Source organism: Phycodurus eques, chromosome 2 (genome assembly GCF_024500275.1).
Source record: "Phycodurus eques isolate BA_2022a chromosome 2, UOR_Pequ_1.1, whole genome shotgun sequence".
NCBI classification, from domain to species: domain Eukaryota; kingdom Metazoa; phylum Chordata; class Actinopteri; order Syngnathiformes; family Syngnathidae; genus Phycodurus; species Phycodurus eques.
The window spans coordinates 36,876,883-36,904,513 of NC_084526.1; the positions used below are offsets into that span (position 1 = coordinate 36,876,883).

The window sequence follows — 27,631 nt, forward strand, 5'->3', positions numbered from 1 at the left end:
ACTCTGATTCTCAGTAAATATCAATTATAATACAAAGAAACCACAGCGGCAGCTTAAAAACTACACTGTGACACAGTAAAACTGTTCCGGCACAAAAGGGAAACAGATCCTCCATTCTCCTTAACCTAACAGCCGAAGGGGAAAAAAATAAAAAAGTTCAACACTACCCTGACCATCCTTGAGGCTTCACGTGTGGAAATTAATGCAAGCCCTCCAAAAAGTGAAGTAGCCCTTCAAAACTGCATGACACTTAATCTACTATTAGCTTCTCAGGGCGGTGTTTGTACTCTCTTGAACCAACCCTGTTGCATAGACATTCCTGACAACGCTGGTCATACAAGTGTCGTAGCCACGATTTCACAATTCAGTCTCTGATGAACATTTTCCTGACCGTTTCCCTCAATTTGACTGCTTGGATGACAATGACGACTTAAATGAGGACCATGATTCATATTCCTCAGCCTAACTTTGTTGTATGACTGACTTAAAATCTGCTTATGAAGGATTTTCTTAAACCTGAGTTGTGAATTTCTGAATGACTGTAGGGTTGTTATTGTTAAGTAACTATTATTTATTTATTTTTTAACAATTATTTATTTGTGTTAATATATATACTGTTATATTATTTTGATTAACCTTTAATGTTTTGATTATTTAGTGTTAACCTTTAGGTAGTTAGGATGTAATAATGTTTAGTTATTTTCCTTTTTTATGTGATTAATAACAGATTAATATAATCAAAATGGGGGAGCTGTGTTGGAACATTTATGTTTTATATATATCAAATATTACTTATATTAGTTTTATACAACCTTCACAGGCTTTATTGTTATGCTGTGACTACTAGCTGCTATTCGGTATAGATAAGTTGAGTGCATCTGGACAAAGATAGTTGTTTTGTTTTCTCTCTCGGTCTCTCTCATTTCGATATAACAAAGGGGATTTTTGTCTGGGCTTCAGTAAGGGGTGACAACTCGTAAGACTTGTACCTTTTCCTCTCTTTGCAAAGACTTTTCTTTCTTTTTTGTGATAAAAACCCACAAAGATTGCTTCCTTACTTATTCTGCCAGAGAAAGATTTGCCAAAACAATGTCCTCTCCTCTTGTGTGTGTGTCTGAAGTGGTGTCAAACCCAACAGGTCCTCACATTTTTTTTATCTTGTGAAAAGAATCTCACATACAACAGAAGCTGGGTATAATAATCATCATCATCAACAACAGCATATGTACACTGCACTTTGTATCGCTTCAACAAGCTGTAACAGCACATCGTCCACTAATATTTCTGATCATTTTGTGTTTGTGGCAGTTGACATTGGTTGTTGCTTGATTTTGTCACACAGCTTTTCTTTTTGGTTGCCTTCGAGGAGCGTGTCTGCAGCTGCATTGAGGTATTCTTCTACCACTAAAACTTCACTAAATGGCCGCTTACGTTGCCCCCAAATCCATGTGATCTGGAGCAAACATTCAGTTGCTCTTTACTGGGCTGTAAACAAGTCAGTGATCAGTCTTTTAGATCTTCCGTACTGGGCTCTCAGTTCGCTCATTTTGTGTGTTCTTGCCTCCAAGCTCAGCGGACATATTTGGTCGAACGATCCGTGTTTTGTTTGGAAATAACTCTTAACATTCCCAATTTTTATTATAGCCATGTTCTCACAGCATATAAGGCACAACATTTTTTGCACTGGCTCCTGGGACGGAAGAATACAAAAAAATACTGTTCCGTCCATTCATTTTTAAAAACTCTGCTCCGAACATTGGAATACGCTATGCCACCTCTTCAATTTTGCAAATTGCTTCCTTTAAACAAACAGTTTGATTGGATCATTCTGGTCACGTGATCACAACAAGCTCAACCATAATACAGAGGGCGTTGAAAATTTACGCTGAGCGCGCTCTGCTCCACGGAAACTCAGAGCGTTGTTGGAATGTAATGGAACACACTAACTCTCTTAGTAGCGTTAAGTCATCAGATTGCATTTTCAAACGCACCCACAATATAGCCCCGTACACAGTCTGTGACAGCAGCGTATGTGCGAGACAGAAAAAAAAAATGGCCATGTGATGATGCACAGCACTTGCAATGTGGCTCTGCATGAGACCTTGACTTGGTCCGGATGCAGTCCACAGTCCCCATTTGAAGATTTCCGGATTAAAGGGTCAGGAAACCTTTGAAAGTGTTTTGAGAGTGCTAATTAGGGGGTAACACCATGGGTTTCCAATACTGAGTTTCAAATACTGATCTTTTTCACAATATTAACATTTTTGAAGGCACCTTTGGGTTTTAATTATCTGTAAGCCATAATCATCAAAATTACAAGAAACAAAGGCTTGAGATATTTAAATGTGCAATGATTCTATATGAATTTTTCACCATATTCATATTTTTTTAGTTGTAGCAATATAGCTTTCAAAATGGCTAAAAGAGAACTGTCAAGAAATGAAACTATTTAACAGGGTCTTGTGATATTGGACTAATTAATTTGATTTAGGTACATCATAACCTAGAAGTGAGTGCTGACCTTTATCTGCTGGTCCCTGCCGTCCACCTCTTTCTGAAGAACATCAATGACCTGCGTTTTACCAAGCAGCACCTCTTCCTTCTCATGAAGTTTCTGTTTTAAAGCCTTCAAAAGCTGATAAAAAAAATATTCAAAACATAAATATATATACATATATATATATATACACACACCTTCTTTAATACTTAATGTTTTACTACCTAACTTCAAGAAAATTGAACATGATAACAAATCTTATCTTATGACAACCTGCTCAAGATCAGCACTGGCATCAGACTTTGCAGCTAGTTTGAAGAGCTCCTGTTCATGCATCTGATTTATTTCAATCAGCTGACTATCTTTCTGGAGAATTATCTCTTTGAAGGTTTGGATCTAAAAGCAAAGACAGAAAAGATCATGGGTACATACTTGAAAAAAAAAATATCAAAAGCACAAAATCACAAAAGAACAAATGTGTGTTTTGTTAGTATTGAACTAAATAATAAATAATGAGATTACATTTCATCATTCTGTACCTTAAATCTGAGTACAATATTTCAGGGTAACAACAGCACAGAAACCTACATTCTGTTTGTACATTCTCTCTTTCTGACTGTACTGGTCTTTCTCTGTGTGCAGAAGCTCCTTCAGGCTGTCTGTCTGCTCCTGGAGCAAACTATAGCGTTCCTCTGCTTCTCCAACTTTCTTGGTCAGGCTTTGCACCAGCTGCTGAAGCTCCTGCTTTGCTTGATGTTTTTCATCTATCTGAGGAAGTATAGCACAGTGGAATCTCAAAATGTGGAAAATATAACATTATTATTGTTATTATTTGTAGTAGTAGCATTGATTGTTGGTTCTAAAAATTTAACCAAACACAAAATTATTATTTCGCACCATAAAAAAATGATACCTGTTGCTGCGTTGATGTGAAGGACTGATCTCCTGCCATTGCTGTTTGCAAGTGAATAATGTATGCCTCCTTCTCTGCCAGCTTCCTGTCCTTCTCTGTCAGCATAACATCCATTTCTTCTCCTCGAAGGCGTTGTGCTTCAACCTCTGTCCTCTACAGGAACAATGACAACGTTTTGAAATTTGTGAAAAATAGACATTTGTACATTCATTTGTATACGGGTGCATAGTTTATGATAGTGTTCAGTTCTTAAAACTGATGTCTCACTCCAGTCGGAACGTAGCAGTTGTAAATCACAAACCTATGCTAATGCAGTCATAATAAATAGGGATGCATTGATACCTTTTTTTTCCCAGACCAAGTCTGAGTCAAAGTAATTACATTTGTGTAATCGCTGAAACCAAGTACCAATACAGTGGACTCCCAGTAAATGGATCAGGCCCAACCACAAATAGCAAACACAGACACTGTATGTGTGTATATATTCATATATACTGTATACAGTGGGTACGGAAATTATTCAGACCCCCTTATTGCAGCCACTTGCTAAAATCATTTAAGTTCATTTTTTCCACATTAATGTACACACAGCACCCCATATTGACAGGGAAAAAAACAGAATTGTTGAAATTTTTGCAGATTTATTAAAAAAGAAAAACTGAAATATCACAGGCGGCACGGTGTTCTGTCAGGTTGGATGGTGAACGTTGGTGGGCAGCCATTTTCAGGTCCAGAGATGTTCAGGCGGGGCCATTCAAAAACAGTCACTGTGTTGTTCTGAAGCCATTCCTTCGTTACTTTAGCTGTGTGCTTAGCGTCATTGTCTTTTTGGAAGCTGAACCTTCGGCCCAGTCTGAGGTACTGAGCACTCTGGAGAAGGTTTTCGTCCAGGATACCCCTGTACTTGGCCGCATTCATCATTTCTTCAAATGCAACCAGTCTCCCTGACCCTGCAGCTGAAAAACACACCCACAGCATGATGCTGCCACCACCATGCTTCACTGTTGGGACTGTATTGGACAGGTTATGAGCAGTGCCTGGTTTTCTCCACACATGCCACTTAGAATTAAGGGAAACAATTTCTATCTTGCCTCTCCTTGAGCTGTCACCTTATCATGGTGGAGGGGTTTGTGTGTCCCAATGATCTTAGGAGCTAAGTTGTCTGGGGCTTCATGCCCCTGGTCACCCATGGCAAACAGGTCCTAGATGAGGGACCAGACAAAGCACGGCTCCAAAAACCCCTATGAAGAACAAAATATATGGATCTAGATTTCCCTTGCCCGGACACGGGTCACCGTGGCCCCCCTCTGGAGCCAGGCCTGGAGGTGGGGCTTGAAGGCGAGCGCCTGGTGGCCGGGCCTGCACCCATGGGGCCGGCCGGGGACAGCCCGAAAGGGTAACGTGCGTCCCTCTCACGACCTGTGGGAGGGGCCACAGGGGTCGGATGCAGTGTGAGCTGGGCGGTGGCCGAGGGCGGGGACCTTGGCGATCCGATACCCGGCTACAGAAGCTGGCTCTAGGGACGTGGAATGTCACCTCTCCGGCAGGGAAGGAGCCCGCGCTGGTGTGTGAGGTTGAGAAGTTCCGACTAGATAGTCGGGCTCGCCTCCACACACGGCTTGGGCTCTGGTACCAATCCTCTCGAGAGTGGTTGGACTATTTTCCATTCTGGAGTTGCCCATGGTGAGAGGCGCCGAGCAGGTGTGGGTATACTTTCTGCCCCCCGGCTCAGCACCTTTTTGGCCTGTGGGACTCCTGAGGCAGCTGATGGGTACTGGCTGGCCAAGCGGAATGCGGCTTTGGTGGTCGCTGAGGTAAAAACCCGGGGGTAGGAGAAGTTTGGTGAGGCCATGGAGAACTACTTCGAGGAAATTCTGGTGCAACATCCGGCGTCTCAGGAGGGGGAAGCAGTGCACCATCAACACGGTGGGGAGAATACTTCGAAGACCTCCTCAATTCCACCGACATACCTTCCCTTGAGGAAGCAGAGTCTGGATTCTCAGAGGCGGGCTCTCCTATCTCTGGCGTTGAGGTCACCGAGGTGGTTAAAAAGCTCCTCGGTGGCAAGGCCCCGGGGGTGGATGAGATTCGCCCAGAGTTCCTAAAGGCTCTGGATGTTGTGGGGCTGTCCTGGTTGACGCGCCTCTGCAATGCGTGGACATCGGGGACAGTGCCTCTGGATTGGCAGACTGGGGTGGTGGTCCCCCTTTATAAGAAGGGGGACCGGAGGGTGTGTTCCAGCTACAGGGGGATCACACTCCTCAGCCTCCCTGGTAAGGTCTAATCAGGGATGCTGGAGAGGAGGGTCCGTCGGGAAGACGAATCTCAGATTCAGGAGGAGCAGTGTGGTTTTCGTCCTGGCCGTGGAACATTGGACCAGCTCTTCACCCTTGTAGGGTCCGCGATGGTGCATGCGAGTTCGCCCAACCAGTCTACATGTGTTTTGTGGACTTGGAGGGGCGTTCGACCGTGTCCCTCGTGGAGTCCTGTGTGGGGTGCTTTGGGAGTATGGGGTATCGAACCACTTGATACGGGCTGTTCGGTCCCTGTACGACCGGAGTCAGAGTTTGGTCCGCATTGCCGGACATTACAGTTCAAGGACATTACTTTATGCAGTAAGTTTCCGGTGAGGGTTGGACTCCGCAAGGCTGTCCTTTGTCACCGATTCTGTTCATAACTTTTATGGACAGAATTTCTAGGGGCAGCCGAGGCATAGAGGGGGTCCGGTTTGGTGGCCTCAGAATTGGATCTCTGCTTTTTGCAGATGATGTGGTTCTGTTGGTTTCATCAAGCAATGATCTCCAACTCTCACTGGAGCGGTTCGCAGTGTGTGAAGCAACTGGATGAAAATCAGCACCTCCAAATCTGAGCCCATGGTCCTCAGTCGGATAAGGGTGGCATGCCCTCTCCGGGTCGGGGAGGAGATCCTGCCCCAAGTGGAGGAGTTCAAGTATCTTGGGGTCTTGTTCACGAGTGAGGGAAGAATGGAACGGGAGATCGACAGGCGGATCAGTGCAGCGTCTGCAGTGATGCAGACTTTGTGTCTTTCCGTTGTGGTAAAGAAGGATCTAAGGCGAAGCTCTCGATTTACCGGTCGATTTACCGGTCGATCTACGTTCCTACCCTCACGAGCTGTGGGTCGTGACCAAAAGAACAAGATCCCAGATACAAGCGGCCGAAATGAGTTTCCTCCGCAGGGTGTCCGGGCTCTCCCTTAGAGGTAGGGTGAGAAGCTCGGTCATCCGGGAGGGGCTCAGAGTAGAGCCGCTGCTCCTCCACATTGAGAGGAGCCAGATGAGGTGGCTCGGGCATCTGTTTAGGGTGCCTCCTGGACGCCTCCCTGGTGAGGTGTTCCGGGCACATCCCACTGGGAGGAGACCCCGGAGATGACCCAGGACACGCTGGAGAGACTACGTCTCTCGGCTTACCTGGGAACGCCTCTGGATCCCCTCGGAAGAGCGAGAGGAAGTGGCTGGGGAGAAGGAAGTCTGGGCTTCCCTGCTGAGGCTGCTTCCCCCGCAACCCGACCTCGGATAAGTGGAAGAGAATGGATGGAATTTCTATCTTGGTGTCATCAGACCAGATAATCTTATTTCTCACCATCTTGGGAGTCCTTCAGGTGTTTTTTTAGAAAACTCCATGCGGGTTTTCATGTGTCTTGCACTGAGGAGAGGCTTCCGTTGGGCCACTCTGCCATAAAGCCCCGACTGGTAGAGGGCTGCAGTGATGGTTGACTTTCTAGAACTTTCGCCCATCTCCCGACTGCATCTCTGGAGCTCAGCCACAGTGATCTTTGGGTTCTTCTTTACCTCTCTCACCAAAGCTCTTCTCTCCCAATTGCTCAGTTTGGCCAGACGGCCATCTCGAGGAAGGGTTCTGATCCCTAACGTCTTCTATTTCAGGATTATGGAGGCCACTGTGCTCTTAGGAACCTTAAGTACAGCAGAATTTTTTTGTAACCTTGGCCAGATCTGTGCCTTGCTACAATTCTGTCTCTGAGCTCTTCAGGCAGTTCCTTTGACCTCATGATTCTCATTTGCTCTGACATGCACTGTGGGCTGTAAAGTCTGATATATATACAGGGGTGTGGCTTTCCTAATCAAGTCCAATCAGTATAATCAAACACAGCTAGACACCAATGATGGTGTAGAACCATCTCGAGGATGATCAGAAGAAATGGACAGCTATATTGCAGCCATTTGTTAAAATAATTTAAGTTAATTTTTCCTCATTAATGTACACACAGCACCGCATATTGATCGAAAAAAACAATTGTTGAAATTTTTGCTGATATATTAAAAAAGAAAACTGAAATATCACACAGCCATAAGTATTCAGACCCTTTGCTGTGACACTCATATATTTAACTCGGGTGCAAAGAGCGAAAAATTTAAGGGGGTCTGAAAACTTTCCGTACCCACTGTATACACACTCACATACGCATACAGTGCAACCAGAATTTTTTACACCCCTTCACTGTTTTCACATTTTGCTGATACAGACTTATTCTAAAGCTGATTTGAGTCGCTTTCTTTAAAAAAAATCTACATAAAATATCCCATAAAAAGTAAAAAGATATTTTCAGACATTTGTGTACATTTTTTAAAAATGTAAACATTCAAACATAAGTACATAAATATTCACACCATTTGCTATGACATTCAAACTTAAGCGCAGGTTCATCTGATTTCCACTGATCATCATTTCGATTCTTCTACAGCTTGGAGTCCACCTGTGGTAAATTCAGTTGAGTGAACATCATTTGGAATGGCACACAGCTGTTTATATAAGGTCTCATAGCTGGCAGTGCATATCAGAGGAGAAACCAAGCAATGAAGTCTAAGGAATTGTCTGCAGACCTCTGAGACAGGATTGTGTCAAGGCACAAATCTGGGGAAGGATACAAAAGAAATTCAAGGTCCCGAAAAGCACTGTGGTCTCGAGTATTCGGAAATGGAAGAAGTTTGGAACCTCCAGGACCCTTCCTAGATCTGGCCGTCTGACCAAGGTGAGTAACCGGGGAAGAAGGGAATAGGTGAACAAGAACCCTATAGTCACTAAGGCGGAGCTCCAGTGTTCCCTTTCGGAGATAGGAGAACCATCCAGAAGGTCAACCATTGCTAACGCAATGCACCAATCAGGCCTTTACAGTAGAGTGGCCAGACAGAAGCCACTTCTCACTAAAAGGCACATGGCTTCCCGCTTGGAGTTTGCCAAAAGGCACCTTAAGGATTCTTAGGCCTGCAGGAAAAAAAAAAAAATCTATGGTCTGATGAAACCAAAATTGAACTTTTTGGCCTGAATTACAAGCATCATATCTGCAGAAGAGGAGGCACTGTTCATCACCTGGCTAACACGATCCCTACAGTGAAGCATGGTGGTGGCAGGAACATGCTGTGGGGCAGTTTTTCTGCTGCAGGAACTGGGGAACTAGTTCGCACAGAGGGTAAGATGGCAGCTGCCAAATATAGAGAAATTGTTCAAGAGCACTTGCTCCAGAGTCCTCTGGAACTCACACTAGGGCGTCGATTCACCTTCCAACACGACAATGACACAAAGCGACAAATGATAAGATAACAAAGGAGTGGCTTCAGAAGCAGCCTGTGAATGTCCTTGAGTGGCCCAGCCAGAGCCCTGACTTGAATCCAATCGAACATCTCTGGAAAGACCTAAAAATGGCTGTCCACCAATGCTGCCCATCCAACCTGACTGACTTTGAGAGGATCACCATAGCAGAATGGGAGAAAATGCCCCAAAACAGGTCTGCCAAGCTCGTAGCGACATCCCCAAGAAGGCTGTGATTGCTGCCAAAAGGTGCCAAAGGTGCTTCAAGAAAATATTAAGCCAAGGGTGTGAATAATTATATACCTATTATGTTTGAATGTTTATATTTGTTATAAATTTACACAAATATCTGAAAATATATTTACTTTGTCAATATGGGATATTTTATGTATTATTATTTTTTTAAAACTGTACTCAAATCAGCTTTAGAATAAGTGTAACAGCAAAATGTCGAAAACGTGAAGGGGTGTGAATACTTTCTGGTGGCACTGTATATATGTACACACACATGCGCACACACAATAGGTCCTGGATAAAACGGACCCCGATATAATGGATAAAGCGGACCGTCGGGACTGAACAATGTGTCCAAAAATAGTTTCCATTTGTCACTTCAACTGCTGTTGACAAAGTTTGTAAGTTCCAGACTTGGCCACTGTTATTTCCTGGAACTGTGGTGCAATGCAAGCAGAGATTGGGACTGACGTATTTCCGGGTCACAGATATACAACAAAATAGATACATTTCCAAAAAGACGTGCCTTCCATGCCTATGTGGTGGCATTGTTCAATGTGGGGTGTCATTGACGTGGCGGCCATGTGATGTGATGTGATGTGATATATGAGAGAGAGAGAGAGAGAGACACACAGAGAGAGAGAGAGAGAGAGACAGAGAGAGAGAGAGAGAGAGAGAGAGAGAGAGAGAGACACACACAGAGAGAGAGAGAGAGAGGCGGAGACAGAGACCGACAGACAGACAGACAGAGCGGCAGAGAGAGAGGGGTGCATGGCGGTAACTCTGAGGAATACAAAACAGTGCAAATCTGACTGCAAAAGGTCAACATGAAAGTGAGTGCATTAACCACACTGGCGAACAACGGCGACGAAAAGAAAGCCGACAGATCTCTTATTTGATCGAGAGAAATCAAGTCTGCAGAATACTTTTTACTTTCCTATGGAGTGAGTTTTCATGAATATTATCTACTTTACGTTTATGTTTACTTGAAGTTTTGACAAAGCTGAAAATGTTCCACGACATCGCCATTAAATTTTTTTTATTTTTTTTTAAATCACACATTCATAGGATTCGGACACAAGAGAAAACTATATGGACGTGATTCACTATTATTAATCTTTTCTTCTGTGATGTTTGACATAAATCTGACGATGCGCTTGCTTTCTTTGACCCGGAAAATGATATGGCTAAAGTTGGGAGTGACACGAGTGACACTTCATCACCAAGATGTGAGTACAAAAGCGGTTTAAATGGTAAACTATATTAAATGCTAATTAATGTTCTTATGAATTACAATAAAAGTGTTGAGATTATTTACCTATTATATAATAATCCTCAAGAAGTATTATAAGGACTTTATATAGCTCAGGAAATAGGGTAATTTTCTCAAATTCAAATTCTCATACTTTTTAGTTGATAATAAACAAAAATCATTAGTATCGATAGTAAATATTAGTATGCTAACTTTTAAGCTTCCAAACGTATATTAAATGCTAATTAATGTTCTTATGAATTACAATAAAAGTGTTGAGATCATTTACCTATTATATAATAATCCTCAAGAAGTATTTTAAGGACTTTATATAGCTCAGGAAATTGGGTAATTTTCTCAAATTCAAATTCTCATACTTTTTAGTTGATAATAAACAAAAATCATTAGTATCGATAGTAAATATTAGTATGCTAACTTTTAAGCTTCCAAACGTAGGAAAAAAGGCCAAAATTACATTGTAAAAATTTAGCTAAAGTACATGCCTTGAGCCCCCAAGTGACTAGCTAAGGCCCTGGGCTGAGCCAGCGATGTTGCCGACCGTCCATAGCCAAACTGTGATTAATGGCTCGTGTATTGATGGAGAAGGCAGCTGGCTAGCTGTGAGAACTAATGTGAATTGCAGAACACACTGACCATCGACGATTCAAACGTACGTCGCGGTATTATGCTTCAATACGGCACCAAGCGGGGGCTGCTGCGGGCTGCGAAGAGACAGGCTCACCCAGCATCGGGGCTCTCTTCTCCGATCCAGCACCGACTGGGCGCCGGATTCTCCCGAGTCCGCCACTCGGTGCCAAATTGAAGAATTTTAGGAAGCAGAGAGAAAAGTAAAACTTCGGTAGTTTCCATAAACAAAAATGAACTGAGAGAGAATGCCATTCAGATATGCCAGAAAGAGTGTGTACAGACACAGTTTTTGACAGAGGCTTCCAACACCATGTTGTCAAACATATATCGGAATGATGTATTTTTTCTAATTTATTAACTTGTTTGATCAGTTTCACCCATTATTTGTTTAATGTTACGGGCGGAACGAGTTAGCATTCAGTGATTTGTGTAATACAGACGATCCATAATATGACAGTTCTGTACTTGCCTTGTTTACAATCTCCTTCTCACTCTGTGCAAGGTGCTGTTCTAGCTCCTTGACCTTCTTCTTCAGCAAGACAATTTTCCCCCGAGTTGCTTGCTCTCCTCCTTCTGATGGATCCTAAAGGATATTGAATAAAATGTTACTAAAATCAAAAATAGTGGATAAAAGGGCTCTATTTTTTGACTAGCATAAATCCAGCTCGACGGGCAGCTCAAGTATGCACCGGGGAGTGTTAGACCAGGTTGTTATAATTTCGCAGATGCGTGCAGCCGGTGTATTTAAAAAAGGGGCTGTCTGCGCTGTTGTCGGAGTGAACATAGCTGACTTTATTCGCCGCCAATCAAAGCAGCTTCTTTCATTTGTTCACTTTAGGTGAGTTGCAATGATGGTCTCCATTGGAGACGCCTTTGCAGAAGAGTGTTCCGTGCATGTCACTTGGCTGGTTAGTCGAGAGGTTTAGCCCATAAAATAGGCTTTTGACTTCAAGTCATGATGAAATGGTCCCCTTTGGTGTAGAAGTACCTTAGTGTCAAACAAACAAACGTGAGAGAAAAGTGAGATCAAACTCTGTTTGGGAAGTTTTTTCAAAAATGGACTACCATTCGCAAAAATTCTGTTATCACTATGACATATTTGGTGCCAAAGTGTACATTTCGAGGGGGGGGGTTCAAGGAATCCAATAAAATAAGTTGAAAGTTTTATAAACCAACAGTTTTTCCCTTACCATTACAATTGGGGCATAAACATACACAGTTCACATAAATTTTTTTTTAAAAAGTCACCAGAGTGACTTGTATTTTTCTTGAAATGTTTTCTGTTTAAGCAGTGCAGCTGCTTCTGTACATTACAGTCATCCCAAGTAGCATGAGATTAAGATCAGTAAGGAGTAGGAGGTGTAACGATTTATTTTAGCAACGATTCGATTCATATCACGATTCATGTTTGCAGATTCGATTCATGGACAATATTGGTTCATTTAGAAAGATACGAGCTGAAACGATTCAGTGGGTGGAAATCAATTCAACTTTTTTGCCAAATATTCATTCATTCATCATTCATTCATGTTGTTTATTATAAGGGAATGCCGTCAAATGTATTATGGTCATTAATTTAAAGATGTTCCTGATGTACTTTCCTTTTGTGTCTCTGATTTAATATTGTGCTGTATGTTTTCTCTAATGGACTGTGAGTCTGCTTAAGGCATGTATGTAGGCCTTTGCAATGAAGCAAAGGGGACTTATTGATATTTCAGCAATTATTTTATTGTTGGACCTATTTTTCTAGAAAAGAGGTGTTTAATTGGTATTAGAATTATGAAGGTGTCCTTAGAAAAACATCTCCACTTTAAGGTGTCTCTAGTTGGACCCAGAGTTTGAGAATCCCTGTTCTAAACAGTTAAACAGAAATGGCTATAAACGAAGCACTGCAAGGGTTTTGAGGCATATCTTTTAGGACTAGCGTTATTAATACATAGAGAGCTAAACAAATGAACAAACCTGCTCTTTTGAACCAGAAATAGCGTCCAGTAGACACTGGTTCTCCTCATGTTCGCCTGAGTTTCACCTCCTTGTACTCTGCTGTTTTGTCGCGGCTAGCAAGCTAAGCTCACCAGCTTAAAAGGCTTCAAAGTGAACCGCGATTTGCTGCAAGTCACACACATGCATCCTTACTGATCATTTTTCACTACTCTCCTTCTCATCTGTCATCCACCAGACAGACGGACATCTTAAATTAAAAAAAAAAAGTGCTTAAAAAACACACACTTACTGTGGTGTCTCATCCACCCACTAGGGGCACTATGGACAGGAGTGACTAGATGCGGGATGTAGAAAAGGAAAATAAGTAGAAAAGAGACGACGCAGAAAGTAGCATTGACAGTGCTATTTTTATAAATGTATATATATATATATTTTTTCTCTTTTTTTTGGGGGGGGGGGAATACAACACAGACACCTCTCCACATAAAGCCTGGCGTGCTTAAATCCAATTATTTCCTAGTATTGATACAATGATTGATTTCCTTTTTAAATTATTTAAATCGATATATTTACGTCCAGAAGACTAACTTGCCAAGCACAGATCGATCCAGTTGGATCAAAGAAATATAAATCGATACATTGATAAAATGAATTAATTGTTACACCACTAGTAAGGAGTAGCTTTTGCCAATTGGTTCACGTGACAACACATCCCATCTGGAACAGGGGCTGTTGTCAGAGATTACAGGTTCACACTTGATGTTCGTATGACTCTCAGTAAATAGCTAATTAGCTTTATTATAACTAGCTAGCTCATTTCTAGTTAACTTCATTATAACTAGTCAGCTAGTAACTAGTTAGCTTTATTTTAACAAGCTAGTAACTAATTAGGTTCATTATAACCAGCTAGTAACTAGCTTGGTAGTCACCAGTTAACTTCATTATAACGTGCTTGGTAATAACTAGTTATATTCATTATGAAAAGCTACTTAATAGTGTAATGAATACGCCCTATGAAGCACATTTGTTGATGGTACTCAGCCAACAGCTGAGGACCTTTGCATTCCATGTTTCATTATTTGATGGATTTTTACTTTAATGATGCAAGTAAATGCTCATTTTATCTAACTCAAGGGGCCCTATTTTCATGAATGGCTTTTAACTTTAAACATGGCACAATGACAGTCTCGACAGAGACATCTCTGTGTGGAAGAGGAAGATGTGTAATCGCAGCAATCCGTGCATGAGTGAAGCATTGTCACTGCTCTGGGTTTGTGTGGCGGCAGACAATGTGTGCAAGTATACAGAATGAGCTTGTGATAATCGCTCATGACTTAAATATGTCAGTGGACGTGGGGATCTGCCTGGGTTTATCGTGGATATTAGTGGTGCTACTCAGGATGTATTTCAGCTGACGACTCAAAATCTTGTTGGTGTTGCACAAAAACTACAGAAGTGCTATTGATAAACAAAAAGCTGAGAGTAGGGTTGGATATTGTGAAGAACGTTGCCATTAGATTTTAATTCTTGAGGCTGTGATTAGACTTGATTCAATATTGATTTAAATGCTTTGATTTCAATTCAGTACGAAGTAGAAATACAAAAGTACCTGTTGACAGTTTTTAAAGATTCATTTTCATGCCCATGTGACAATATGTATAATGTCACCTCACATTTGTTAGCAAAAAAAAAAAAAACCTTTTTTCTTTTTTTTTGGCACAGTAACTTGTGCATATGGTACATAAAAGTAAAATAATTACACGTATGTACAGTATAAACACTGAAAAGGTAAAATGCATATGAATTAAAAAAATATATGTAATATGTAAACAATATTGCTTTGCTCTTAGAAATTGTGATGAAAATTAAACATTCAGTCTAGAACAGCTTAAAAAAAAGACCTTACTCTTTTCCTGTTTGCCGGAATTGCAGAGGAACCCAAATTGACCCTAACCGTCTGATTTAAAAGTTAAAGGCTCTGGGTTTATGCTGTTGCCGCTTGCTTTGGTCACCATTTTGTTGTTGTTTGGTCAAGTACGGCCTCTGTCCATAAAAAGGGGAATCACATGCAAAGCGCGACTCAGAGGAAATGCTGAATCGATATTGAATTTGGGGGAGGGGGGGTACTGCCATTCATCGATCAATAGATATTTTTACCCACCTCTATGAGAGAGCAAGAAAAAAAAAAGATGAGTCTGTGAGCCAAGTTTCAAAATTCAAAGATGGCGCCTTTGAGTTAGCAGCTGTGCTAATACAACCCCAATTCCAATGAAATTGGGACGTTGTGTTAAACATAAATAAAAACAGAATACAATGATTTGCAAATGATGTTAAACCTATATTTAATTGAATACATGACAAAGACAAGATATTTAATTTTCAAACTGATAAACTTGATTGTTTTTAGCAAATAATCATTAACTTGGAATTTTATGGCTGCAACACGTTCCAAAAAAGCTGGGACAGAGTAATGTTTACCACTGTGTTACATCACCTTTTAACAAAATTCAATAAACGTTTGGGAACTGAGGACACTAATTGTTGCAGCTTTGTAGGTGGAATTCTTTCCCATTCTTGCTTGATGTACAGCTTCAGCTGTTCAACAGTCCGGGGTCTCCGTTGTCGTATTTTACGCTTCATAATGCGCCACACATTTTCAATGGGAGACAGGTCTGGACTGCAGGCAGGCCAGTCTAGTACCCACACTCTTTTACTATGAAGCCACGCTATTGTAACACGTGCAGAATGTGGTTTGGCATTGTCTTGCTGAAATAAGCAGGGGTGTCCATGAAAAAGACATTGCTTGGATGGCAGCATATGTTTCTCCAAAACGTGTATGTACCTTTCAGCATTAATGGTGCCTTCACAGATGTCTAAGTTACCCATGCCATTGGCACTAACACAGCCCCATACCATCACAAATGCTGGCTTTTGAACTTTGCGTCCATAACAGTCTGGATGGTTCTTTTCCTCTTTGGCCAGGAGGACACGACGTCCACAATTTCCAAAAACAATTTGAAATGTGGACTCGTCGGACCACAGACTTTGGATCAGTCCATCTTAGATGAGCTCGGGCCCAGAGAAGCCCGCGGCATTTCTGGGTGTTATTGATAAATGGCTTTTGCTTTGCATAGTAGAGTTTAAAGTTGCACTTACGGATGTAGTGCCGAACTGTATTTACTGACATTGTTTTTCTGAAGTGTTCCTGAGCCCATGTGGTGATATCCTTTACACATTGATGTCGGTTTTTGATGCAGTGTTTTTTATGCCGATTAGCCTGTTCACCTGTGGGATGTTCCAAACAGGTGTTTGATGAGCATTCCTTAACTTTCTCAGTCTTTTTTGTCACCTGTCCAAACTTTTTTGGAACGTGTTGCAGCCATTTCATTCCAAGTTAATGATTATTTGCTAAAAACAATAAAGTTGATAAGTTTGAACATTAAATATCTTGTCTTTGTAGTGTATTCAATTAAATATAGGTTGAACATGACTTGCAAATCATTGTATTCTGTTTTTATTTATGTTTAACACAACGTCCCAACTTCATGGGGAAATACTTAGATAAGTTGACTCCAAACATAGGTCAACACAAATATCTCTGCCTCGAATCTCACTTGGCGCCATACAAGCCAGCTTCCATACAGACATATCCACATACAGGATACTCGCTGATCGGCCCCAAAAATCCTGATTGTGTAAAGCCTATAAAGTTTACACGGTTATCGTTTTTTTAAACTTGCTGATCGGCCCCAAAAATCTTGATCGTGTAAGGATTTGTAAGCTTTACATATTGTGGTCGCGAGCTGGCTTCCACAGATCAATCACCCTATGACAAAGATTAAGGAGAGTGCAATCTAGAAGACCAACAACACAACCGTCTCCTGCAACCCATGGCACGGCCCTTCACACACAGGACTTCTGCGGGCCCCCTTCTAACACAGCCTGCTGCAGTGTCACAACAAGAGCAACCGCTTGCCTCCTACAGCGCCAAGCCTTGCGGGATGGACTCGATGACGGCCTCATAGACAGCAAAGCATCGCTGAACCAGATCTGAGGAGTTTGAGGCCGGATACTGGACAAGGGAGGGGACGCGAAGGGTGTAGAAGACGCTTCCATTGTGGAAAGAAGAGACATTGGATGGACAATGGATCAGAGACTGTCCGAAGAAAATAAATAAAAATAAAAGGGCAAGACATTTGCACTCATGGTGGCGATCGATGGTGTGGGACTCAGTTCGTCTGACCTCTGGCTGACTCCCGGCGGCCCCAAAAACAGAGCGACACTTTACTGGTGATATACAGACACACATGCATTCAACATGGCTGTTGAAACAATGTTTCTTTCAAATGCTGTCAAATGATCAAAGCATATTCATTTATATAGCACCTTCTTATACATTAAAAATGTAACACCAAGTGCTTTAAAATGACAAGCTTTAAAGGTATTTGAGACTTAAGACCTAAGACTGTCTGACTGACAAGACGTGTGCTCAACTCATGGACGAAAACGACTTGGTGTGAGTGACTGTGCGGTCTGCTGATGACTGGTGTGTTGGTGCGTGTATGTACAGGTATGTGTGTGGCGTTTGAGTGACGAAAGCTGGAATCTCGGCCAAGTGTTTGGTGAAAGTGCGTTGTTTGACTGTTTACAGGAAGATCTGTGTAAGTGTTATTATGTAATGTGTTGTTAGCTGTTGCTGCAGGGAAAAATAAGTTGTGGAAATTAAAAAAAAAAAAAAAAAAAGTTTTTTGGGAGGATTGGTGATTAACTAGTGAGTAATATTTTAGAGTTGTAGAGTTTTGAGTTTGTTTTATGAAGTAGTGAGAATGAGGCCTACAGACCTGAAAGGGAGTAGCCTACTGATAAGACATTCCATTGGGGGGAAAAAGAAAAATGAGGCTGCTCAAAATCTTAGAATAGTACAACTCAACGTTTACACAAAATAATAATATTGATTGAATTAAGTTATTAGATTGGGATAATTATCAGTGTGTATTCAACGTTAAATGTAGTACAATTTTAACTATTTCAACATAAGCCTTAAAAGGATTGTTATATGTTGCAACCTCCATTAATGAATGCGCAGCTTGTGTGTTTTTTTTGTTGTCTGTGTGTTTATGCGCAGCTGTGTGGTTTTATGTGCACATTTCTCTGGCTGAGCAAACTTCAGCGCAATTAGCGTACATCCACTCTTGGGGTTCCTGATTAATCAGAACCCTATGTTCAGTTTGTGGACGAGGGTCATAGCGACCTCCTTCGCCCGGTGGGTTCTCCGCTAACTTTGTGCCTTCCTCACTTTGTGACTTCTATATTACAGGAGCAGGTCGTCGCGTCTCTGCCTGTCTCTGAGACACGTGGAAAAATAATGCCTTATTAAAACAAAGAAACAAATGGGAGGGAGATGAGGAAAGAAGAAAGACCTATTCACACAGTTATCTTGTCCTGGAGAGTAAATGAAGACGAAGACAGGATGAGAGAAGCAAAGTGCACTCATCAGTAACAATGAAAAATAGTTTGTTAACACAACTCGGGTTATTTACGTCATTGCTGTCGCATGCTGTACATCAATTCTGTCCTAGTTACCACGTTGCATCAAACTATTAAGCTACTAAGTACATTTGAAAAAGGCCACACAAGAACAAAGGACTATTGAAGTAATAAAATACACAACTATGGAATAATATAAGCGTATATAGATTATATTTTGTCATTTTGCCATAACACTGAGCTTGAGCTATTTTGCAAAGAAGAATGGGCAAACATTTCAGTGTCTAGATGTGCAAAGCTTGTTGAAACATCCCTGCACCCTAAAAGACAGCTCTACAAAGTACTCACATAGGGGGGCTGAATACAAATGCACACCACATTTTTCAGATTTTCATTAATTAGGAACTACTTTGTGTTGGTCGATCACATAAAATCTTAATTTAAAATAAATAAGGTTGTTTTTGTAAGGTGGCAAAATATGAAAAAGTCCAAGGGGTATAAATACCTTAAGAGACTGAGTTGTGTGGTGATTATCTCATAAGCTCCTCTTTAGTTTAGCATAGAAGAATATGTTTACTAGGGCTCTCAAAATGAATAACGCATATGATTAATGCCAAAGATTTGTCGCACTAATCATGTATTGATGCTGATTAATCACACAATTTAATTTATTTTGACCGCACACACTCCTTTACCTTAGGTTCGGACAGATACCTGGAAGGTGACGCAGGTTACTATTAGGTCAGTGATCAGGTCAATGCTTACGTCAGTGTAAAGATGAGTGAGAAGACTCCAACTGGTGTGCTTGGTGGCAAATTTGCTTCAAATGTCACCCAGAGGGCAATTTAGATAAAACAAAGGTAGTTTGCATATATTGCAACACTGAATTTTCTTTTCATCGAAGCACATCAAGTTTGAAATACCATCTCAAAGCAAAACCCACTTTTGATCCAGCCGCTAGCAAGAACACTTACGACATCAGCAACATGCGCAGGACGACAAACAATGCTGGAGGACTGTACCCGTGGCAATGTTGTCAGCAAAAATAACCAGGAAAAATTAAGCAACACTGCAAAATGGCTAGCCACATCATGTAGGCTAATTAAGATTGTTGAAAATATTACAACAAGGATAAACAAACTCTACTGCACAAATAAGACTACCAAGGTACAACAGCTGGCTGATGCTGTATTGATTATGCTTAAATTGTACTTCAGTGAGTAATCAGAATTATCTTGAGGCAACTGCTCATCTAATCCATGACAAATGTTTATGGATGTGTTTAGTAGATTACCTATTGGTGTTCATCAGCACTTTGTTTGCAATATCATTGCAGAATTGTTCAAAATGTCCAGTTTGTTCTTACTACTTACAAATCCATCCATCCATTTTCTATACCGCTTATCCTGTTCAGGGTTATGGGGAGCAGGAGCCTATCCCAGCTGACTTTGCAGTAGTTACCAGTCAGTCACAGGGCAAGCTGTTACCACGTTTTGAACAAATCAATTGCAAGTAAAATATTTAAAACGTGTTGAAGGGAATATAGAATACTTTATATTCTAATATGTAATTCTAACTAGTTTGGAAGAGAATGTGTATTGGAGTATAGGAGTATATTGCAGGAAGGCCCCCAGCGGGGGGTATGTGGCCCTCATCAGGGGGTATTTGGAGACAGATGGCAAAGAAGAAAGGAACTGCGGGGAGCCACTATAAACATTGAATGCAGGAGACATCGGCAGGCGACGTCTGGACCCAGATCAAATAGTCATCATTTGGCCGAACAACGATGACGTCAGATTACGGACCAATCGGACGACAGCGATTCCACACCGGCCTGTTTGAAACATTGTATAAGTCTGGGGGAGAGTCAGATAGTTTTTGTTCTACTACTGTATCTGCTAAGAATAAGTTAGGGTAGTTACGAACCCAGAGCTCTGCAAAATGTATAGACTCCTCTGTCAGGAATAAATTGGTTGCTTTTTATACATTGTTGTGAACGACGTTCTTTCACGAAAACGAACACGCTTGGAACCACGGAAATTAGGGGATTTTAAAACACAGGTTCCTTCAAATGGTGACCCCGACGTGATCCTGAAGGAACAATAGATAAAAAGACAGAGGAGCGGACAGGAATTCAGTTGGACTGCAAATCTCCCCGGTGCACCGAAATAAAAAAGGTGAGCGGAAGCCTGTTTGAGTATATCACGAATTCTGCGCATTGGAAATTACGAAATTTGGGAGACTTGTGGTACAGTTGTTTTGTTGTCTATAGTTAATAAGACGTTGTGTTGTTAAAATTGCATAATTAAAGTCAGGGTAACGGAGGACCTGACGTCAGGGTAACAAGGGACCTGACAGACCAGGATCAGAGAAAATCCTGGAAGTAGGGTAACAAGGTACCTACTTGTCCCGTCGTAGACTGACTTGAAATCGGACGCGGTTTCAAATTGTAACGTTTCGGTAGACGTTGGGGATTTTGGGACCCCCAAAAACCGATTTAGAATAAGATGAGTGTGCCACCAAAACTCGGGGTTGTGAATTGGACAGTCGAGTGTCGAGGTAATGAATGTGATATGTGTCGGATTTGTGGATTGAAAGAGAAAGGCAGAACAAGAAACCAACAGGATTAAGAAGTGTGTGGAAAAGAAAAAGGAATGCAAGTTGTTTCACGTAACAGAGAGGTTATTCTGAAAGGAAAAAGATGAAGGAAAAGTTGGATGCTGCAGGGTGGAGAGAGAATTGAAGGTTGAATAAGAAAAAAGAAGAGTGAAAAATTGAGAAGAAAACTTATGAGATTTGCCTGGTGTGCCCTGCCATGGCAGCTGTTACAGCTGTTCAGAAAAAAAGAGCGACAAATTCCCCCGCTAAATACAATTTACGGACCTTTCCGAAAACGGCCCCAGTAACGTCACCGCATTCAAAGAGGTGGGTAAATATACAAATTGTCTTTAAAAAATGTTGAGTTTTTACAGAAGCGGCTTCCCGGACTGGCTGCTGTTGGTGTAATTTGGATCCAGGGGCTGAAAAGTTTGACGGACGGCATGAGCCTGGCGTGTGGTGACATCGTGAGACTGATACGCGCCTGTTGCATTTCGGTTCACCAATCGGATGATATTTTGACACGGTCGGGTCTGAATAATGTCGAACCTGAAATTTTATTTGCCCCTTTTGCTCCTATAGTGTTTGCAGTCATCCGCGACATGTTCCCGTCCTCTTCCCCAACGGTGCCGAAGCTTCTGGACGTCAAACCTCTCATGGATCCCAGTTCTCACTTCGAAAATTGTATAACTATTTGGACAGATGAGACCGGGTCACATCCCTCCCGTTTAAGGGAGGCAAATGTTATTTATTGAATAGCTTTACTTGACACCTTGCCGGTGGAAGTTAGGACTGAACTTATTAAAGATCCTGACCTTATGGAAGGGGAAGATAGTTATTTTAATCGTCATGTGTCACACAATTTGAAACTTTTTGTCGACAGACAACACAAAGCATCAGACGAGGTAAAAGATATGCAGGAACAACTTTTGAAGTTGCAATTAGCCCAAGCCCGTAAATTGGCCACTGACAACAAACAAGAAGAAAAAAAGGACAGAAAAATGGAAGCAGAGAAACAGATGTGGATGGCGCAGGGGTCCACGAGGAGACGAGGCAAAAGTCGTGACAGGGGATTCACCAAAGGGGGCAGGGGAAGCCCTTGCCGACCTCCAACGGACCAAGCGTGCTTCAATTGAGTGGAACCCGGAGAGGCCACACCTCAAAGAGGAGGCTACAAAGCTTCACGAGGGAGAGTTGGGCGCGGCCCGGCAACAGCGTCCGCAGCAGGCTCCACAGCAACAAGAGCCATCTCGCCAGTACTACTGCGATGAGGACTGGTCTGAATGCCCAATGAGCCTGGAGCCAGGGGACGGAGGAAAGACGGAGCCTCTGAACCCGTTAAGGGAAGACAACCACCTGAATGAGCTGTGCAGGGGTGCCCATGAGTCTGCCGATTACGACACCATTAAAGACTGAAATTGCTGGACAGACACATGAACATCAGTTTGTCCTCATGAAAAAAGGGCTCCAGTGAACCTGATGGGCAGAGATCTGCTTATCAAGACCAGGGCTACCATCCTTTGTAGCCCGGATGGTCTGACGATACGGTTCCCCGATGGGACCATGATGAACTGTGGACAGAAGTTGTCCTCCGGATGGAACATGATACAACATGAACTTCCGGAAGCAACTGCTGACATATATTGCGCCCGACTAAAACCTGAAACAAAGGAGGGAGGCGGAGTTTACTCGACCTTCCTGCGGTGGAAGCCCTGGATCGACTCTCTTGCCCCCTATCGTCCTCCAAGTGACCCTCTCCATCTCACACTGTTTTATGATAAAAATGACGATTTGGTTTATAGGGAAGCTTTTGAGTCAATACAGGAAGAAAATTGGAGGCTCAATAGTACAGGAATTTACATAGAGAAACAAGGTGTGGCGGCTGCGTCCACCTTGGCACCAGAGCAGAGTGAGTGGTTTATGATGAACTTGACATCTTTTCCACACATATCACTTGCACTAGCATTAGGTCATGAAGCCAGAGAACTGGGACCCATGGTGAGAAAATGCCATTTGGCAAATGATTGGCAACAAGATCAAATACCCAATGTGTTGTACTCTCCTAGTACTGAATGTTTTTGCATTCAAGGTACCATGGTGGACGGAGGGGTGTTGGAGCATGTGACTTTAGCGCGCTTCCATGGCAGAGAACTCTCGGACCATGAGGACGCCGCACAGCTGTGGAGCTCGCTGCCGGACTCACTGTGGTCCGAGGGGTCTGTGTACATCCGTGACTCCGGTAACATTCGAGGTAAACCCAACTGCTTTTGTTAACGTGCCGTAGTATCTTTGTAAGCAAGAGGCCATAGAAGATATCACTGAAACCCAAATTCTGAAATCCCAACGCTTTGGTCCATAAATGATGTTATGAAACCCTCCGCTCAACCTGCGGAACTGCTGGCCATGTGCAGGGCACTAAAGTTATCTGAAGGTCAGTGTGTTACGATTTATTCTGATTCGGCGTATGTGGTAGGATGTTTGTTTGTTGATCTGGCTGCATGGAGGCGACAGGGTTTTGTTACGACCACTGGTGACCCAGTGGCCCACGCAGAGCTGATTCAACGACTGAGTGAGGCTATTGATAGGCCGGTGGAGGTGGCTGTGGTCAAGTGTCCAGGACAGGCGAAAGCGGGCACTCTGGTAGCCCGGGGGAATGGCGCAGCGGATGCGGCGGCGAAAGAAATAGCAGGCTATCGAAAGGATGATGAAGGAGGAGGCGCCAAAGGAAGACAAGCGTAAGTGGCAAGAGACAGGTGCTGAGTATAATGACAAGGAGAAGCTGTGGTTTGTATGATGACAAGGAGAACCTAGGAGACTGATGTTACCTACAGGAAAGTTATGTGTCAATGCTGAACAAGCTGCGCTTTTGGTGGCACCCTGATCTTCTGTGTAAGGTAAAAGATTTTTGTGTTTTTTTTGTGATATATGTCAAGATTTCAGTGTTTGCCCTACAACGAAGAGGGAATTGACACACTGAGATGGGCCAAGGCCCGAATTTATGTGGTGGTAATGGACCGAACCGACAATGGTGGTCCCAGTCCAAAGCATAAGGTACTTATTAATAATTGTCGGCACTTTTTCCGGATGGCCCAAAGGCTATCCTTGTGCAAAAGAAAACGTGCCGTCTGTCGACAAAGCGCTGGTTAACCATTATATTTCGACGTATGAGTTGCCACTAGTCATCAGATCGGACAAGTGATTCTACTTGTCCCAAACATGTCCTGCGCAGGCCTCTATTGTAAAAAAACGTGGACTAAGTGTGAATGGTATAAATATTCGGTGCGATACGTTTTATAAATTGTGTACACAATATAAAGTAAACCTTAGAACTTTGATGAATGAAATTATATGACTATATATGTAAAAAGTTATAAAGTGCTTCAAAGGGTACCCATTATATTTATTAACTAAATAAATAAGGCATACATATTGTATGTATAAATAGGTATGCATATGATATTATGGAAGATAAATTAAATAATAGATAAATTCAGGCGTGTACCCGGCGGATGGGATCAAGCCAGAGTAGCATCGTGACTTTCTTTTCCCGGGTCAGCAGGGCGGACCAGAGCGGCTCTGCGTGCCTGGGATAAAAGCCTGAAAACAGTACGGGAGGTTTTTGGTGTAAGAAAACGCTTCGGAGTTTGAATAAATGACGTCCAAGTTGCTATCTGAGCTGGTGAATGGGATTTGATATATTGCTTAGAGAGTGGCGGCACGGTGTACTACTGGTTAGAGGGTCAGCCTCACAGTTCTGAGGACTGAGGTTCAATCAGCGGCCCCGCCTGTGTGGAGTTTGCATGTTCTCCCAGTGCCTGCGTGGGTTTTCTCCGGGCACTCCGGTTTCCTCCCACATCCCAATAACATTCATGGTAGATTAATTGGAGACTCTAAATTGCACGTAAGTGTGAATGTGAGTGCGAATGGTTGTTTGTTTGTAGGTGTCCTATTGGCTAGCAACCAGTTCAGGGTGTACCCCGCCTCCTGCCCGATGACAGCTGGGATAGGCTCCAGCATGCCCGCGACCCTAGTGAGGAGAAGCGGCTCAGAAAATGGATGAGTGCTTAAAAGAGCACTTGAAGTGAGGGTGCACCAAATGGTTTATGACAGGACACAGGCGTCCTCAGCTGGGGGATGGGGGCAGCTTTATGACAGGCGTGTGTGAGTTTTACGAGTTTATGGTATTGCAAAGGCCAAGGAGATTTACAATAGGATCGTTTAATTAATGATATGGATAGAAGCCTGGTCTGTAGTGGTTTAGGTGTTATGGTTCAACCAATAAGTCTGCTGTGTTCAGCTTTGTCTGTGTGGTGTATGTGAGAGGACATTCACTCCTGGGTCCAGGTTAATGTTATTGTCTGTGAAGTCTCGCTTGTCATGTCATGTTAATTGTTTATGTTTTGTGTTTGTGTCGTCTTAATTAAAAGCAGAAATGGAGCACTACTGAGCTGGCTGACAGGAGTAGTGAAGGATGTGATCACGTGAAAGAGACTATAGACCTTTAGTTACCAAGGACCGTGTGACTGACTAGAGAATACGGTCTACAGACTGTTGAATGACTGATTTGTTGAAATAACATTATTTTACAGGACGCCCAGGAGGATGGAGCTTGATAGTGTTATTGTTGTATTGCAGGATGTTGGTGTGCTGACTTAACGCTGATTTTATGTGATTCTTGGTTTAATGACATTTACACTTTTGTGAGACAAATTAACAATTGGTTGGGGAATAATATCAATGTTGGGTGACAATTGCCGAATTGTCCCTTCTCTGGAGTATGTATACAGGAATTATGTAGTCAATTGACACGGGTATCGTTTGCAGAGTAGTGATTAATTTAATGTTTGCAGGTCTGGTCAGGGGCCTCTCCGACGGAAGGAGACGACCTGCTGATTTGTGTATGGGGTTGTGTGTGGATACTGTGTTTTGGTGTTAAATTAGTCATTTAACATAGGGGGAAATATTTACATCCTGTATGTCTGGTCAAAGGTTATAATAATGACTCTGGTGATCTCCCTGATTATAGTTACAGGAATCTATTTTGGAATGCCTTCAATACAAGGAGAACGAGTAACAAAGAGGGCCGTGAAGCCAACAGGGGCCCTAGAATTACACATTGGGGGAAAAGACGGTATACCAATTTGAATTGTGTAAGGTGGTAAATTGTGCACGCTGGGGCGACCCGGCGGGATACGATATTTACTCGTGCGCTTTGAGTACAGGACATGCAGGAGCTGGCCGGTATCCGGTGAACCTTAGGTTCAAAGCGAACCAGCAGGTGGATTTGTGTTACAGTTGCAAGCAGGTGATTACCCTCTCGAAACCGGGATACTGGGAGCCGACGAAGAATAGAAATTGGCGGTGGAAGGACAGGATCAAATTGGAAAGGGGTAGTATGCACTCGGTTACCCCGGGGGACAGACATCCCGTACTGTTGACCTTGGGTATAGATGTCTCGGGGGCCGATCCCCTAGGACAGATTATTATTAATTGGCTACGTCCGACACAAAGTTCATCTTGTCCGATAATGAGAAAATTTGCGAAAGTACCAGTATAAAAAAAAAAATGCAGATCCAGTGGTTTTTCGAACCTCCAAAGTTACGAGATATGACCTGAATAATGAATTAATCTAGGTAATTATTGGTTTAAGGAAATTACTATGGAAGGTAGGGACGCAGTCAAAATCTATCAAAAAGACTGTCTTGTTTGTGCTACAATGAATAACCTCAATTGGATTGTAAACCCTGTGGTCCAGGAGAATTATACTGCTGCAACTAAGTTCAAATTGACCTGTGCCTACCAGCTGATGACTAATGACAACCTGGAGGGTGAGTGACAGCACTGGGATCAGGTTTATCCTCTGACGAAGGTGAAAGGTGCTCCCCTCTATGATGTCAATATGGTCCCTTCCCTTCCCTGTATCACACAAAATAAGAGTAAGGTAACTTTGGGCCCAAATAACAAACTTTCCCGATCAATGGGCCACCTAGATCCACAGTTTTGTAATTTCACGCCTTTCATTGAATATTATGATGCGGCCCGATTAAGTAAGATGAGGTCTGATTTGTGGTGGATGTGTGGAGGTGGTTTGTTGTGGGACTTCCTACCCGGGGAATGGACAGGCACTTGTGCGTTGGTCTCTATGATAGCTCCCACAGTGATTAAGCCCCTCTCTGAGCAGGAACTCACTCAAATGGCGGATTTCACATGGGAGCGTGACTGGTGTGGGGCAGCTTGAACCGTTTCCGCCGTATGGTCAGTGGCTTTAATGTGGGCGGAAATGCTTGGGAAGAAGGTGAAGACCCCACCTACCTGGATGCCATTTGGAATTCCCAGAGGTGTCCCGGATGAGTATAAAGCTCGCTGCCAAATTTCCGCAGGACTTGAGAGTATTTTTATATGGGTAACTCCGAATAAAAATGTTGATTTCATAAATTACCACCATTACCGAATTCAAAGATTGGTGAATTTCACCTCCCAACTAGCGGAGGGC

At 42.6% G+C, this 27,631-nt stretch overlaps 1 protein-coding gene across 5 annotated transcripts in view; it reads right to left on the reverse strand.

The window, feature by feature from the left end:
- The window catches only part of LOC133399203 (golgin subfamily B member 1-like), a 98,167-nt gene that overhangs the window by 62,352 nt on the left and 8,184 nt on the right, over positions 1–27,631 (reverse strand). For 4 of the 5 annotated variants that reach the window (XM_061670535.1, XM_061670537.1, XM_061670533.1 and 1 more), the window contains exons 5-9: positions 11,579–11,692; positions 3,411–3,563; positions 3,086–3,265; positions 2,771–2,893; positions 2,522–2,635 (exon numbers count right to left, since the gene is read on the reverse strand). In XM_061670535.1, the coding sequence (XP_061526519.1) occupies positions 2,522–2,635; positions 2,771–2,893; positions 3,086–3,265; positions 3,411–3,563; positions 11,579–11,692 (684 nt within the window). The other variant, XM_061670536.1, reaches the window with a different exon arrangement.